Genomic DNA, 16,821 nt, shown 5'->3' with positions numbered 1-16,821 from the left:
ATTGGTAAATTTCTTTTTGTGAATTTTTTCTTTTTGTGCTGTTTCTGTTGTTGTAATTGATTTGTTTGGGTTTTTTTTCCTTTAAAGCATATGTTAGTATTCTCATAGAAGCAAAACAGATTCCCTAATTTAAGAGACTGCAGCTCTACTCAGCAGTAAGCTTGAGTGCCATCTTGCAGCAACAGGGAGAGTAAAACACCAGCCTTGGACTGCCAAATATTTAAGTGGAAGTTCAAGAGCTGTTGTCAAGATGCTGAAGTTATGACAGAAATTGAAAAGATGGTATTGGCTCGTGTTTTAGGGAATAGTTCTTGTACATTCAATTTTAAGTTTGTAGTTCCATCACTACAAAGCATACCATGTCTGCTTTGAAGATTAACCATGAAAACACAAAACAGTGGGATTTTTTTTTTTTTTTTCCTTGTTTCTATGCTAAATTTGTTGTGTGTGATCTTGGGAAGTCATTCAATACTTGTGCGCTCCTTTGGTAAAATAAAAATAAATAATAACAGTTATCAGATGTGGCAGTTTTGTTGCTAAATCCATCAATCTTTAAAAACAGCTTTAATAAATGGTGATGATGAAACCTATGGAAAACATTATAAACAGTTATTTCAAAATTCCAATCCATCCATTCTAAGTCCAGAAATTGAAAGTAAAATATATTACAGCATAAATACCAAGAGGGAGGGAGAAGCAGCACAACATGATTTTAAATCGTGAAAGGTACATGGAAATTTTCATTGAGTAAGCAGAATGATGGCTATCAGAAGCCAGTTGGCTGGATGGATATAAACTGCAGGAACAGGTATAATTCAATGACCTGCCTACTGATACCTTGGGTATCAAAACCCAAAGTGAATTAAGAGCAGAGACGCTTTGTTACTGATATACAAAGCAACTTGAGGGAGACGGGCACCTCTGATCAGAAACATGTTTTAGGATTCCTAGGAATATTGAAGACTGGAGTAATTTGCCTCGGCAAACGAAGATAAGTGATGTACCATGTCCGTTAACAAGGTAAGGAAATACAGCTCACAACTGCAGAGGGATACACAAGGAGAGCAGAACACGTTTTAAATTCAGCATCCCATGTTTAATGAAGCATTATTCTGGGTTGTAACTTAGTGTTTTCTGCTGGAATTTACTGCCTCAAGGATGGTCAGAGGCTACTCTGTCAAGCTACAAGCTAAATCGCTATTGCCACAATACAGCTGGAAATATACAGGAAATTACCATAGGGCCAAGTGAATTTAGCCTGTAGTTTTCTTTATTATTCAGATTTTTTCCTCATTTCCCCTCAGAAAACATGTTTACAGAACATGGAAACAACTGGACCTTTGAAGAAATGCCACAGACCAGAAGGGTCCCACTTTGCCTTCCTGGCCTCTACTCTCCCCATCCTGCGATGTCTGGCTGAAACAGGTGTTCAGTGATGAAAAAGGAAGCTCCTGAATTGCCTAGAAGCATAGCCCAGCAGACCCAGACAAAAAGTCTTTTCATTCCTCATATATTTTTTTTACAAGGCAGCCATTGATAATAGCAGTCACCTGGCAGGGAGATAAAAGTTGGGAAGCTTTTCTTCCCAGTTTACCTGTCCTACATAATTTAGAAGTTTCTGACATTCCTTAAACTGTGCAACAGACATGTCCTTTCTCCTCCATGTGATTTTCAGGAGAACAGAATCACAAAAAAATACCTTTTTTTTTCTTTTCTTTTCTTTTTTTTTAATAATTACTTTTTAATACAGAAAAAGAAACTAAATTAGAATAGCAAATGCAGAGTTTTCCCCTAAAAGGACATGGCTTCTCTATAGAGCTTCTGAATGAATATATCTTTTCCTATCTTCACTCTCTGGCTCCCTACAGATTTGAATTACAGAAGCAGAATATTTGTCCTCAAAGTAACCTATTTTTTAATTCACGTGGATGTTTTGATCTCTCTCCCTAGACTTCTAGGCTGAATAGCCCCACAGAATTAATACGGCTGCTAAAATGTATAGAGAGAACGGAATCAGGTCATTCATTCCTGCCCAGCAAATATTCTTGTAGCTCTCACAGTCAACTCAAGAACTCCTCTGCTTGCTCCTCTTTTTCCTACTTCAAGAGTCTCAAGCTCTCTGAAACCAAATGCACTTTCTTTACCCTTAGAATTAAGTAAATTAAATTATTATCTCTTATAAATAAATAATATTTAAAAAAAAAAAAAAATCAGCAAAGAAACAGGCATCCAGAACCTTTTAGTCTCCAAATCCAGAATACCTTCAAAGAGTGTAACAAACAACTTTGAGGTATGGAGTAGGTTTTCAGCATCAAGGTAAAAATCCCCCCATTCATTCATTCATTCTCTTCCTGGGAGCACACAAGCCACACTCGCTGCCCCTGGGAAAGTGGCATCAAGCTGTATGGTGACCAAAGATCCCACACTGCAAAACACCACATGCACTGAGCATTGCTGAGCACACTACAGAATTAGAGGCAAGGCTTTGTGGGCTAAAGACTCACTTCAAATTGGCTCAAGCTGCTCTTTTAGGAGTAAACTGTGGCTGTGTTGAAGCATATGAGGGTAGAATATAACCTCTTTCTTTTCCCCTAAATAAAATTCTACATATAAAGGGCTCTATAAACACTTTAGCAATGCCTACCAGCATGTTCTAGCACAAGTCATTTTGGTGGAGACTTTACATATGCACTTCTCTTCAAGCACACACTTCAGTCACATTTTCAGGTGCTGTGCCAAATTGATGCTTGCAAGGGTAGCAACTATTTTTCTTTTTATATTGAATTTAAATCATTTAAATCTTTTATATCTTTTCTCTCTTTGCCTTCTCCTACTATATGGCAATCTTCAAAACAGATTTGAATTCTATAAAAGTCAAAAATTTCCTTAGATCTCCAAACAATAGATTGCTGGAAAGAGAGGGACAACTGGCTGGCTCTACCACTGCATTAGCATCAGTCTCAGACTCTCAGGTAGAGAGACAAAGTTAAAACTACAGTGGATTTATGATGATCAATAAAACATCATTATGACAGCAGAAAATACAACCAAACACTGGACAATCTCTCTGGCCACAGGTTTTTAAGTTGCACTAGGAACGCTGGCTTGGTATGTACCACCACTAGTCTATGGCATAAAACAGCAGAATAGGGATAAAATAATGAAAATTCAAATACAGGAATGGGAGGGTCAAAGCTAAAGCTAAAAGAACTAATTTTACTTAACAACCTGATCTAACTAGAGCAAACTTCTTAAGATAAAGCTGGATATAACTTCCTATCCTGAAGACCTCACCTTCAGTTTATTATCTATACATGCCTAGGAATAAAAATGTGATTCATTGACATCTTTGGGTCATCCCTTGAAACCAAGAGCAATTCTTTTGTGTAAAAAGCAGAACAGTACACCATAAATTTCATTCAAGAAGCAGCATGTAATAAATGTTTACACTTAAATTTGATGTGAGCCATGTGTACTTACTGCTTCTCAAGCTCAGGCCACATTTCAGTCCGTTGGAGACAGATCATAAAATCTAAGTGAATATTTAGTTTGCGCATCTCCTAAATGTGGCTTCCACATCACATTAGGGGGAAAAAAAAAACCCAGAGCCCAGCTCTTAAAAGAAAAATGCAACATGCATTAGAAGAGAGATTACTGACTGCTGTTATCCACAACACCATACAGGGAAGTCAGTCTTTTCTGCCTGCTGAAAGATCAATTTCTCCTCAAACCATCTCAGAATCTGCAACAAGGCTGCAAAAACTACTGCCTCTGTTGAAAAGGTCATGGGACTTCTAGGTCAGCTACATTCCAAAGTCCAAGATCAGATATCTTAAACATCTACATCTTTTTCAGTCCACTCATCTGTAGGACACCATTCATATAGAATGGTACTGTTAAGCAAGCATTTAACCACATTTCTAAATAAGGGAAGTTTTCCATAACTGAAATCTAGATATGTAACTCCAAATGCTCCAAAGTGTGCAGTCCGTTTGAGGTTTGGTTTGTTATTTTCTTGGTGGGTTGCTGCTCCTCCCCCTTCCTCCCCTCATTCCTCCTGTTGTGCTCCCTCCCCTTCCCTTTTGGTTTTATTGTTCTTGTTTTCTTCTTTTTTGCTGGGTTCCCCCCCTTCCCCCACTAATGGCTGGATTAAATCTATTACCTAAACGATAATGCCAATTTCTTTCCGAATTAGGTGGGAGGAGGAAAACTCATATACTTTGCAAGATAAGAACAACAGTTTTTTAAAATGCAGCTTTTTTAAACTTACCACTATTTCTGCAGAACAAACAAAACCCACCACCAGTGATAAAACAGCACATGCTGAAAAGCACCAGTCTGCTGATCTATCCGTTCTGTTTTCAGCAAGATACTTACTCTACAGGAAACTTCAGCATGATTTATAGCATCAGAGGCACAGTATTATACACAGACAATGTATACAAACGTGTTATAGACCATTTGTCAATAATCTTTTTCCTTAAAAGGTCATGAAGATATGGTGCCAGTAAAGGGTGCTATCATATTTATCAAGCAAAATAATAACCTACATCTTGCAATGATTGTTTAAATAGTAATCAACATTTTACAATGATTATTTAAATAGTAATTACATCTGCAATGATTGTTTTTGTAGGATGATAAACTTTTTGAGCAATCAAAGCATACAGGTCAGCAGGTTTTAAACTGAGTTCTTTGGAATTCTTTCCTCTGACTAGCAATTTCTGAATAGGGATTGTTATTTTTAAAGTTTAATTACAGCAGAAAAAAAATTATTGTTTGTGGAACATCATCGTTCTCTCCTCTCCAAGAACTCAATGACAAAACCAAAAAGATTTGGACAGTCTTTTCAAGCTGTCAAACTGCCAACAGGCAGAAATCTGACCCAGTATTTCTCTATTTGTCTATCCTCCAGACATGCTTGTGTTTAGGCAAAGAACCTATCACACTAGACCATAAAATGCCACAGTTTGGGATATGTTGTATAAACAGCTTAGAGAAAAACCCCTCTTCTGATGCAAGCCTGAGTGAAGAAAGGAGTATCAGAAATGGCAAAATCTACAGCAGTCCAAGACTAAGCCTTGTGGTCTCTGCATTAATCAGAGCCTTCAGCCAACTCTAATCTGGATTTTTTTCCAGACAGACAGGTTACTTGATCAGAGGTTTGACTGGGATTTAAATTCTGAGATTAGGGAATTGAAGGACAGAAATTGTAGTTTCTCTCTACATCGAAGAATGCAGAAAAAAACTACACCCCTGAATTTGAAGGAACAAGGGGAAACTCAAAAGACCTGATATTGCAGAAGAATACAACTCATACTTTGATACACAAATGAGGAATCTTTAATTTTGGCAAAGTTGTCACTTTTCAAAACCACCTTCTTATTAGTAAAACTAGAATATTACCTGACTTCTACAAGATCATCCAAGAACAAGAAAATGATGAATATAAAGCACATATCTATGATTCTAGGAAAAATCAAGTAAGCTATAAGACAAGTGTGGTCTGAAAACAGCAGCGGAGGAGCATACAGATTGCTTGCTGACAAGTGATGGGAATCAAAAGTCTGGGGTTCAACACCAGAGCACCTAGACAAAATCAAGAACACAAGCTGGATCCAAGCTTGCAGTACAACACAATATGAAACAGCAGAACCGCCAATCCTCAGGCATCTCAGCTGAGGTGGAGCATATTCACTCCTCCTCTTAAACATTACACTGCTTTCCAGGTGTGTGGGGTGAGCTCAAGAGGCTGACAAAAGACAGTGGTACTTTCTTTCCTCCATTCAAATGGACAAGTTTTCCCTAAGAAGAGTAATTTTGCAGGTCATTAATGCTAACCTAGAAAATGGTTCTGAATTGAATCAAAACCAGTGTTACCAACTCTGCAATCATTCTCCATGTAATTGCGCATGAAACCAAACAGGGGCTGAGAAAGCCAAGCATATTAAGTTTAAAAAAAAAAAAAAAAAAAAAAAAAAAGGAAAAACAGGCTAAGCAAAAACCAGATAAAGACCAACAAGCCTTCAAACAAAGCATGCTAGATTTGGTTTTTGGTTTTTTTTTTTTTTTGCTACTGTTGAAACTCAAACTCAACGCCTTTGTTGTACCTGGGTCTACTGCAATTTTACCATGTGCCCAAAAGTTGTTAAAGTGAAGCACATTACTGATGGTCTGTGGTGCATAGGTGCACGCGGAACAGCCTTTCATGACACAACTGCTTCTCATCTCAAAGAAATACTTGCCGACCTAAAAAATCCCTTTTTAGCTATGCTGTCCTAGGTAAGAAATTGTTAGGACAACTTTCTACTGTTATTGTATCATTTGTGCATTGAAAAGATAGAAATGTCTCCAACAGGTTATAGGAAAAGTTTGGGAAGGATAAATTCATTAACATTAGCAAAACTGAAAGCAATTATATTATTGCTTAATGTGAAGTTTAATAGGGGAAAGAACCCTTTGGGTTTCTGTGGCTGAATGCAAACATGAAAAGCTGTGTACTTCTACAGTCTACTACTGTACATTTCAATTATTAGGTCTTGCAGAATTTGCATAATAAACTGAAAAGCATTGCATTACACATTCTTAATTCCTAAAACTTTTTTTTTTAAAGAACATAAATAACAGAACATAATAAAAAAGCAAATAGAAATCAGAACTGATGACAATCTAAGATGGCAATTCATGCTAACCATTTTATTTGAGACTACAGTTCAGATCAGTGTATATATAAGTTTAAATAGGAATCAGTAATAAATTGTGTTGATATTGAGGTCAGTTTTCTGCAATACACCAAATGCTAAACTTCTAGTCCATAAATATCTTCACTGCAAGTAAAAAAGAAATCTATTATCTTTACAGCAGCTGCAATCTGAAAAAATGTGCCCTCTTTTAATTTTGTTGCCTCATATATATCTTATTAACCATAAAGCAACCTGAATGATAAATATAGTATAATGTTAAAAAAACAAAACCCCAAAACCGTAGCTGGATGATCAAGACAACTGTTCTTTTCAGCCATTCTCACTTTTCCTGTTATCAAATAAAAGTAAGGTTTCATACAAGGTAAAATGGCTTGCTCTTACAGGGCTTACATAGCCAAGTTCTCAACAGCAATAAGTCTCAATTAGAGATGACTAGAAAGTTAATTTTCCACTCTCATCAAAAATTTTGATCTTACTCAAATGAAAAGTGAATAGTCAATGCTCGCTACAGGAAATTAAATGAAAAATATGTAAATACGCAAACTCATAAACTTCAAATCAAAGTGCTTTTTAATTGTGTTTCTATATAATACAAAAATTCTAAGTCCAAATGCAAAATTTGAAATAAGATATTTTATCATCATCAAAACAAGAATCTTGCAACTCTTTATTTTGTCACTTGCCAGTGAAATACTTGACAAGAACATGTCAACTTTAATATAATTTTCCAATTTCAACTAGGTTTTTTTTGAACATTTTTGACTAAACTACATAACACCTGGTAGTATTGAACAGAACTCAGCTATTCTACTTTTCCAGAGTTTTTATATTGTTCTAAGAGGACTTATAATGCTCTGAGGTTTCAAAATACTACATTCATCCTCCTCATAATTTTATTTTCACCTCCACTACCTCTTCTGAAATGTACTCTTTTCTGTTTCTCTCTCTTCTTTAAATCCCACTTGACTAACAAGAGCAGGTCTGATCCATCTGACCTAGAGCATGGCCACATCAGCTACTGAAACAGTGCAAGTGAGGAGGAAGCAATCTCTGAATCAAGCAGGAAGGGCAAGGAGGAGATGCAGGATGGGGCAGAAGTGGATGAATCCAGGAACTCTGAAACCTGTTCTGCCACAAAGAAGTTCCTTACTGAGGGCCTTGGGTTTCTATCCCGGGGGCTGCGGTTGAATTGAAAATGCACGCCATTCTGCTTGCAAATTCAAAAGGAGAGTCCTTTTAACCCACACAGGAAAGCAAAAACATGAAGCTGGAGAATACCATGGAGCAACTATCGCATGCTGGCTCCCAGTTCTCTATGAAGGCCAAGATCACGTTTTCCAATGGATTTTTAGTTCAGCTGCTGACTCACAAAAGAAGAATCTGCATAGTGATGAACAAACTTTAACACTTGACCCTTCAGAAAACACTGAATTTACAATGGATGATACTCGCCTTTTACAACCAGGCTAATAACAACTCTTGCGAGAAGAAAATACGCAATTATTCAGCAGAGATACAGTTTGTAAATTATGACTAAAGGAAAAAAAAAGGGTAATGCATGAATAGAAGAAAAAATTAAATACTATTCTAAGTGCTTATTACTGGGTAACCACTGCATCCTATTCTGCTACTAAATGCAGCTGAAACTTCCAAGAGAATGTGCCCTATGACAGCAGTTAAGGAAAGCTGCAGTAAATACTATAAATGGCGTTGCATCCTTGAAACATAAGCAGCCCTTTGACACAGTTCAATTACATCTGTAAAACAAAGGAACAGAGATCCTAGCATCAACTCTGTCAGTACATATATTTGAAACACTGCCAGAGAAAGGTTAAATGGAAGGGTTTATATATTCTCTTTGCGGAACTCTTCCTGTTCATGTCAATGACTGTTCACTGAACAAAACAGCATGAGATAAATGATTCTGCTTAAAGACCAAAAAAGTCACTATGAGAGTATCTTATTAAAAAAAAAAAATAAAAAAATCTGCTTAAATTGGAACCTAGACAGTGTTGATATTAATAGGTAAAAGTTCCAAACAAGAACAAAATCTGATTTTAAAAGCTTTATTTCATGATATAAGAACACTAAATACAGCAACATTTTAAATGTCCTTAACTCGTCTACAGCCACAGAAAATATATGTTGAAATCAAATTAAAGCCACATCATTGGAAATGAGAGACACAGAGGCCTCAAGCTAAGCGAGCACTGGAATTCATGCTTGTATTTTATCTAGCTGCAGAGTTCAAGGTGAGCCCCTGTGTACTCAAAGCTATCCACACAGAATGATTCTAGATAGCTGCGTGAGACCTAGAAAGGTCACGTTATCCAGGCATTTGCCCCAAGGCAGGAACAGCTGCCTTTTTTGATAGAATGACATTTTGGACATATGTTTATCTAACCTGTTTCAGTGATGAGGACTACTCATAGATAATCTGCTCCTCTAGCCTTAACATATAGGAGTCTGCCTTACTGCAACTTCAGTCATTAGTTGCTGCTGAAGACAAGTTATTCCCTCCTCTGTGGAAGCCTTTTGCACACTTTAAGATTGTTACCATGTCATCTCTCAGTTTTATTCTCTGTAGCAGTGTACTTTCCTTTTTTCTTCACCTGACAGTTCTCAATTAGTCCATATATTTCTTAAAGTGCAGCGCTTGAAACTGAAGAGAATATGCCTCTTGGGATCTTAACCATGGTTGAGCAGAGCACATGCAACATTATTGTGATGTCTTGTACCTATCTTCATGTCAATCCTTACATTTCTCTTGATTTATCTCCCCATTGTTGTGGTGCGAGTTTTGTTTAGTTACGATATTTGCTTTATTTAAAGCTATATCGCCAAATGGTTCATTCTATGTACCCCTGTTTCGCTTTCCTCATAGTTCCTCCCTGGAGCTCCCCTTCTGGCAGTTGACTGTCAATCCCCCGCTCCTCCTCCTCTGGAGCCTGCCTGTCATCTTGGGCCCCTCCCCTGGAGCTAGAAAGTTCTACAAAGGGCATTGAGTGATAGGTCAGTTCCAGTAGAAGTCCCTCCGCCTCATCTATGTTTGGTTTATGAAAATGTCATTCACCCTTGTGACTCCTCCCTAGCGATCCCTGATTCGTTGACCTCTCCCCTTGTTCCACCCCCGAATAAAAAGTGCTGTCACGCAGCCTAGGGCTCTCTATTTGAGCAGCTCTTGGGAGGTGAGGAGATCTCCCCAGACACTCCAATAGAATCCTTGTAACTACTCTACAGAGTCCTTCCTTCACTTCTCCACTGCTGTCATAACATCCCAACAGTGCCTGCCGATGAGGTTCAGGGAATCAAAGACCCACAGGATTGGCTCAGCTGGTGCAACCTGCTGGCCATACCTTCAGCTCGCTGTGGTGCCTGAGCTAGCCTCCTTGAGCTTGAGGCAACACCTTGAAAGGCACTGCGACACCCCATCGAGATGCTACTTTTGAAACTGTGTGTACATCTCAAGCACCATGCCTCACCCTGGCTGTGGCCTCAGAACCTGCTCCATTTGCCTGTTTCAGGTCGGGTCAAATCCAACTCAGAAACAAACTAACATACTGCCATTTGGTTGAGTGAGCTGAACAGGTTACACAAGCTCTTTCAAACCCATACACTTAGCACAACTGATTACTAAATGTTGACTGCAAGGAGTGTTTACTGAAGTTTATTGGTTGGATGAAAGAAAAATAGGAGAAAGCAAAGGAAGTGTTCCGTGATGAGACACAGCATCCAACACTCACAGATACTACTTCAGGACAATGTCTTATGCTAATTTGTGAGAAGCCACAACCAAAACCAATCCTCGTATGCCCTTAGCATGGCCTTTCTGCATGCTTCTCCATGGAAGGCAAACTCATAGGTTCTTTTGTTCCTGCTGTGATTATGCAATTCTCCAGTTTAGTAAATACAGCATCTGCCAATTGCACTGCATTAACGCTCTCAGCTCAGCCCTCATCAAACCTATAAGCTGGATATAATTCCACACTGCTGGCAAGCTTGCAGTATTTCCTTGTACTAGATCGTAAATGCTCCAATCAAATTACCTTTGTTCCCTCTGTAGATAGTCCTCAGGAGAGATTACCTAACCACGACTGCCTTAAATTCCATTGGTATTTATTTTTTTTAGGAAGAATGAACCACACTGGGAATGCAAAATACCAGTGACCCCAGCTGTGTTCTCAGACTAACAGACTTCAGCCTTCTAAGTTTTGAAACTAGGGATGCTACTGAGATTTCTTTTTTCCAAGGCTTTTAAGGTTACAAGCAGCAGAACTGTGCAGTAATTCACACAGCCCAAGGAAGCCACGGTGACTTTTATCAAAAGCAGGGTCAAATGATGCTTTTATTTTTATTTGTTTTAATACGAAACCTTTATCTCCTTTGTGGTGATAAAACAGTAGGTTTCAACAGAGCATGTGATAGCTGTATTTGGCACACTTCAAAGCAAAGCAACTTTCCAGGCATCACTGCATAGCAGTCCTGCAGGAAACACAAGTTTCAGGTCCAAAGCTCCATCTCCTGAGGTCTGCACAGGTGTAGGGACCTGCAGCACTGCTCCAACAAAATTTGCCAAAAAGCCTTTAGTAAAAAATACTAAGGTCTGTGACTGTTCTTCTCAAGGAGTCTCTCATCACCTAACATTATACATTTCTTCATCTCCTTCTGCATGGCCTTAGGAGTCTCTTCCTTGAAAGGAAACAGCCCTCCTGAACTGTTTTTAGAGGAATCTGGGATTTGGTAAGGCAGTAGATGTACCAAGATTTTGCTCTAAATGACCTGTATGTGTTGCTAATAAATTTTTGACCAGACTTTTTTTTTAAAAAATTATTATTATAAAGACCTTTTCTTCATTGACTACATTTGTTTGCAGTGTAGAGAGATAGTTCCCCTGTTATTTATCATCAACTCCAAGTTACATGTCAGACAAAACCTAACATCTGAGTCAAGCACTTCCTGGAGTTTAGATGCCTGCATGAGGATATAAACTCTGAACAGGAATATTCAGAGCCAAACAAAAACAACTTTTTCCCAAGGACTCTTAAACTTTCAATGAACTATGAGTATTGATCTTACTCTAAATCTGTGGAAATGAGTTTCTGTAAAACTAAATTTCAGTCCTAAGTCAACCTCATTATAGTCTTAATTTACCCACTATTTACTAGCAATATTTCAAACCACTCTTTTAGAGGAAATGACAAAGACAAAAAGCACAAGAAAAGAGGAAGAAGCAGTATGAAAGTTAAAAAAAAAAAAAAAGAAATTACTACTTTAGGAAGAAATCTTATTAAAATATATATGATATGCAAATAGGATTTGCTCTCAAATGTCAGCAGAATTCTCTAACCTAACAGTCCCTGTTTACATATCAAGTACAGAAAAAAACATACTTAAATGAAAACAGAGAAAATATACCTGATATACATGTTGTCTAATCTTGTATTTCTTTTGATATATTTAAGATAAAAGACAAAGGTCCTTAAGCACAATGACGAAAGTTTGGTCTCAGTTATGGATTTTATTTTTAACAGAGTAAAACTCAAGCAATATACAAAATGTTACTATTTCAGCAGTAGATAAATGCTAAAGACTCCTTAACAGCAATTTATCCTATAAAAATAAATTTACACCCCACCCCCCCCCCCCCCCCCGAATGCTGATGTCTGGAGACAGCAGCAGTCCAATGAATATAAATTATATCAGGATTCTGAATTATATAAGGATTCTGGAACATACTTTGACAGAATAAAAATTACAATAACAGCCTCCTTATTCTGACTGATGAAATTTGCAAAAGAACATAACACTTTCAAGACTCTGTGGCAGCACTTCAACAGTAAGCCCTCACTCACACAACTGGAAGCCTTAATTGTTTTTTGTGCTTTCAAGAGACCGTCTGTTTCACTTCACTTAATTCATGTCATACTGGATTTGGCTACTGTAAAACACACATACACACAAACCTCGTGTTTAGGAACCTCCATCCTGGATCTTTAGCATTTTTGTCATCAAAAGGGGAGTTCTGCGCGGGCGCGGATGGATGGACGGACGGATGGATGGATGGACGGATGGATGGATGGATGGATGGATGGATGGATGGATGGATGGATGGATGCTGGAAGGGAGCCCGGCTGTGCGCGGCCGCCGCTGCGCCCTCTGGCGGGGACAGCCCCGCTCCGGCCAGCGCAGCCTCGCACCAAAGTCTGGGTTTAGAAACCCCCTGGAGCAGCCAGGTAAGTTCCAGCATGCCACGAAAGTTACTTCACTTGAATTAGTCCGATTTCATTTTCTGCGGTAAGATAATTCTTAACAAGCTGGGCAAAAAACGCCTTTGCACTTTTCCTATCTCTGTTGATATCAGAGAGTGAGCCTTTGGTAGCATCCTCAGAAATCCTCCCTGGCTCCAACTCTGCCAGGGCTTACTGTATGTTTCCATTTCTTGATACTGTTATTACATTAATTTTCCATAAGTTGTTTAGTTACTGAGTATTTGACAAAAACGTAAAAGCAGCATCCCCTTAAGAATTTGCAGCTACTTCAAATATTTATTCTTTAATTCTTTAAAGGTTTTATTTAAGCTGATCCAAAGGGATACAGGAGGTTCTAAGTAAAACTTAAAAACACCGCTTTTTTTCATTTTGACTCACAAAACCTGAAGTTGAATTTCTGCCTTTACATATTTTTCTTCTTCTCACTGATTAGACACAGTCTATCATTGCCTTCCCCCCCCGCCCCCGCAAATAGCTGCAGTACTACAAACAAACAAGGAAATAAAACTCTGATTTTGAAAATGACATTTAATTATTACTGTCATAATATGGATTTTTTAATCAAGAACTATGGAAAAGATGCCAAAGTTATAAAAATCTAGATGTCAAAACTGACTTCAGATTGCCCATCTCGCTACTTCAAGAATACAATTACTTGCTATATTTTCTTCACAATGTATTAAATTAATATATCAAAATAATATTTGCCTGATTATAAACTCCTTCCTACTTCCTATCACATTCAGGAAGACACAAGACATTATTAAATGATTTATGAATAAGCAATCCACTGGTAAACCTTCTATTTAGCACCTCCTGGTAACAGACTTTGATGACTGCTACAACCCAATAGCTTAAATCAGTGACGCGTGGTGTTTATTTGCCCACTGATAAATTATACTTCATTTAGTCAGCACAGATATCTTATTGTCTGGATACATTGGCTGGAAGATAATAAACTTTGTGAGTTCAGTCCACTACCACACAAGATTGCAATTCTCTTTTTCTAGTATCACCACTACACCACTCCCTCGTAACTAACATCAGCAGATACTAACATATGTTGCCTACAGCCCTGAGTATAGCAACGTGGGGTGTGCAGCATGAGAACTCTCCTCGCGGCTTTTCCCTTTGGCCCCAAGTGACATGTGAGCCCCGGCAACCTGCTGAGCTACCCCGCCGTTCAGCAATTCCACAACTCAGTGGTAGGCCCCTTCCCGGGATACTCCCGCTCTGTCTAGCGCACAACCTCACCGGACATCTGAAAAAACTACCCAGTCTCTCTTTTTCGGGTCACTTACACGGTGACCACAAAACTTTTCATACTTGTATCAAACCTTTAAAAAAAAGAAGGGGCAGTTCTGTTGCTCCGGGGAAGCCAGTGGGCGTGTTCCACCTGATAATAATCCAGTTGGTATTTCAAATACACAGGCACAGCTTTTCAAAATACATGTAAGCCAGAATTTGCTGCAGAAAGGTTCCCTGACACACAAACCCCACGACTTTTCTCACTATCCGCAAACGTGCCAAGATTTCCCTTAGCAGCCTTCCCCTCCACAGCACAGGAATGCAGGATACAGAAGGCTTTAGCGATCAAAAGGCAACCCCATGCTGTGGGAAACAGTGGCCCAAGAGAAAGCACTACAGGTGCTGTGTGTCACGCATTAACAGGTGTCTCCGAGACGGATGGACAAGAGGACCTTGATACTTCACAAGCAAACTTAGTCAACAGAGCCTCTCGCTCCTAACGAACATGTCCCACTGCCCCTGGGGCTTTTTCCTTTATCTTTCTCCTCTCAACGCCCTGTTTCCAGGGAAGGCTCAAGCTACCGACTTCCGCGGGGGAGGAGAGTGCCCGCTAGCTCTCCCAGGCAGGATCTGCAGGGAAACTTTGCCATCCCTCCCCGGCTCGCTGCCGGGGGAGCGGAGGGGCCCCGGCGCGGGAGGGCGGACGCGGGAGGCCGTCGGGACGTCTCTCCCGAGGGCTCCGTCTCTCCCGAGGGCTCCGTCCCTCCCTTCCCGGCTCGCGAGGGGAGCCCCTCGCGTCTCGTACATGGCTGGGAAGGACACTCCGGGGACCTCGCCAAGGGACTGGGGAGGGGAACAGCACCGGCTCCCAGTGATCGCGGGGCAGAATCATTAAAGGAGGAAAGTCTCGAATTCTCCTTAAAATAAGAAATGAAGTCATAGAGAGCTCTTTCTGGAGAAGCCAGGATAGGGAAGGATGAGAAGCCGGGACCCGGGGCCTCTCTCGGGAGGAGGGGGAGCCAGCCCCGAACGGCGTTTGCCCTCTCCGTGTACGCGGCCCGTGGAGCGGCCGGCAGAGCCCCCAGCGCGGGGGGCCGCGGAGGCGGCCCGGCCCCCGACCCCGACCCCGGCTCCGGTCCGACCCCGCTGCCCCGGGCTCCGCGGAGAACCCGGGCCGGCCCCGCCCGGCAGGTACCGGCCTCGCTTACCGCGGCTCTGCCTCGGCGTCTCCCCGCCGGCGAGCTGGCAGCGCTCGCTCAGGCACTGGAAAAGTAATAGAAATCCAGCGGCTAGTTTGCTTCTCCGCAGCCTCGCCATAGCACGGAGCCTGCCGAGACAACTCTCCGGGTGCGGGGTGCGCGCCGCTCCTCGTCGGTGGTGGGGAAGTCCGGGGGGCGGCGGAGAGCAGCCCTAGCAGGCGCCGAGCCGCCCTGTCCTCGGAGCAGGGCTCATACAGCGGGGCGGCGGGGACGAGCCGCTGGGGCTGAAGGCGCTGCACCGGGTCTGGGGGCGCTGGGAGGAGGTGTGGGGGGGCTCCGTCCCCCTAACTCGCGCGGCCGCGCCGCTCTCAGTGTATCGGCATCACCGCTAGGGAAAACAAGCCCAGCCTCGCTGCGAAGTGCCAAACTCTTCCCTCCTCGCAGCCTGCTGATAGATTTTAGGAGAGCCACTGAGATCCTCCCTTCCTGGCTTGCCCCCACCCAGCTCCCTTCCCCCGCAGGGTGAGGCACGGTGCCTGAGGGACGGAGCCTCTACTCGGTGTACCGCTACCGACTGAACCCCTCCGAGGAAAACGAGCGGGGAAACGTTCCAGCCAGAGCCAGCGGACCGGCCCCGAGTACGGGGGGAGCAGGAACCGGAGGGGGGCGGATGCGCCGCGGGAGAGGATGCGCGGGCGGCGGGGAGGCAGCCGGGGAGGCAGGCGGGGACGGACGAACAAGTTCTCTGTTTCTCTTTCGGGGCGGTTTCCGTGGCCGGCGGCGCCGGTGCGGGGCCGAGGGCAGCGGCGCGGGGCGGGCGCTCCCCCGGCCCGCAGCGCTGCTGCCGCCGCCGCCCGCCGCGCCAGCGCGGGCAGGGGGCTCGCCTGAGGCCGGTCCCGGCCGCCCCCTCGCTCTGCCCCCCGCCCCCTCCGCAGAGCGCGGTGGGGCGCAGGCGCCGGGGCTTCCCCGGCTCTCCCTCCGCCGCCGGCGAGGCCGCGCTGCCGGGCCGGGCACCTGGCCCCGGCACGGCTCCCGAGCGGGGCGGGTCGCTTCCCGGAGCGCCGGCAGCCTCCGCTGCACGGTGAGGGCGGGGGGAGGACGGCGAGCTGCACGGAGACCCCCGGGCCCGGCCGGGGCCCCGCCGCTCCGCGGGACGGGGAGAGCCCGGCCCAACGCCGCCTGCTTGTTCAAAAGTTGCTGTGTAAACGTGCGTCGGTTTCGCGGATGACAACTGCAATAACGCCCAAACGCCCTAAATCCCCTTCCTCGCTCCCCCTCTCCCCCAGCATTTCCCTGTGTTTTCGTGTAAAGCAGCCTCCCTTCACACACACCCACCCACACACCCCTCCACCCCCTCTCTCCCCTCCCTTTTATTTTCTATTTCTCTTCTCAAACCAAAGA

The 16,821-nt window shown here is 42.5% G+C and overlaps 1 protein-coding gene across 1 annotated transcript in view; it reads right to left on the bottom strand.

Annotated features, from left to right (window-relative positions):
* Nucleotides 1–16,192, bottom strand: part of PLXDC2 (plexin domain containing 2) — a 258,009-nt gene extending 241,817 nt beyond the window's left edge. Inside the window, exon 1 of the mRNA XM_040079639.2 lies at nucleotides 15,430–16,192. Within this exon, the coding sequence (XP_039935573.1) occupies nucleotides 15,430–15,538 (109 nt within the window). The 5' untranslated portion in view covers nucleotides 15,539–16,192. The remainder of the gene's footprint in view (nucleotides 1–15,429) is intronic.
* Between the last annotated feature and the right edge of the window lie 629 nt (nucleotides 16,193–16,821).

The sequence above is a fragment of the Hirundo rustica genome, chromosome 1 (assembly GCF_015227805.2).
Source record: "Hirundo rustica isolate bHirRus1 chromosome 1, bHirRus1.pri.v3, whole genome shotgun sequence".
In the NCBI taxonomy this organism is placed as follows: domain Eukaryota; kingdom Metazoa; phylum Chordata; class Aves; order Passeriformes; family Hirundinidae; genus Hirundo; species Hirundo rustica.
Note: the sequence above shows the minus strand (reverse complement) of the source record. Positions and strands in the feature narration are given on the sequence as shown.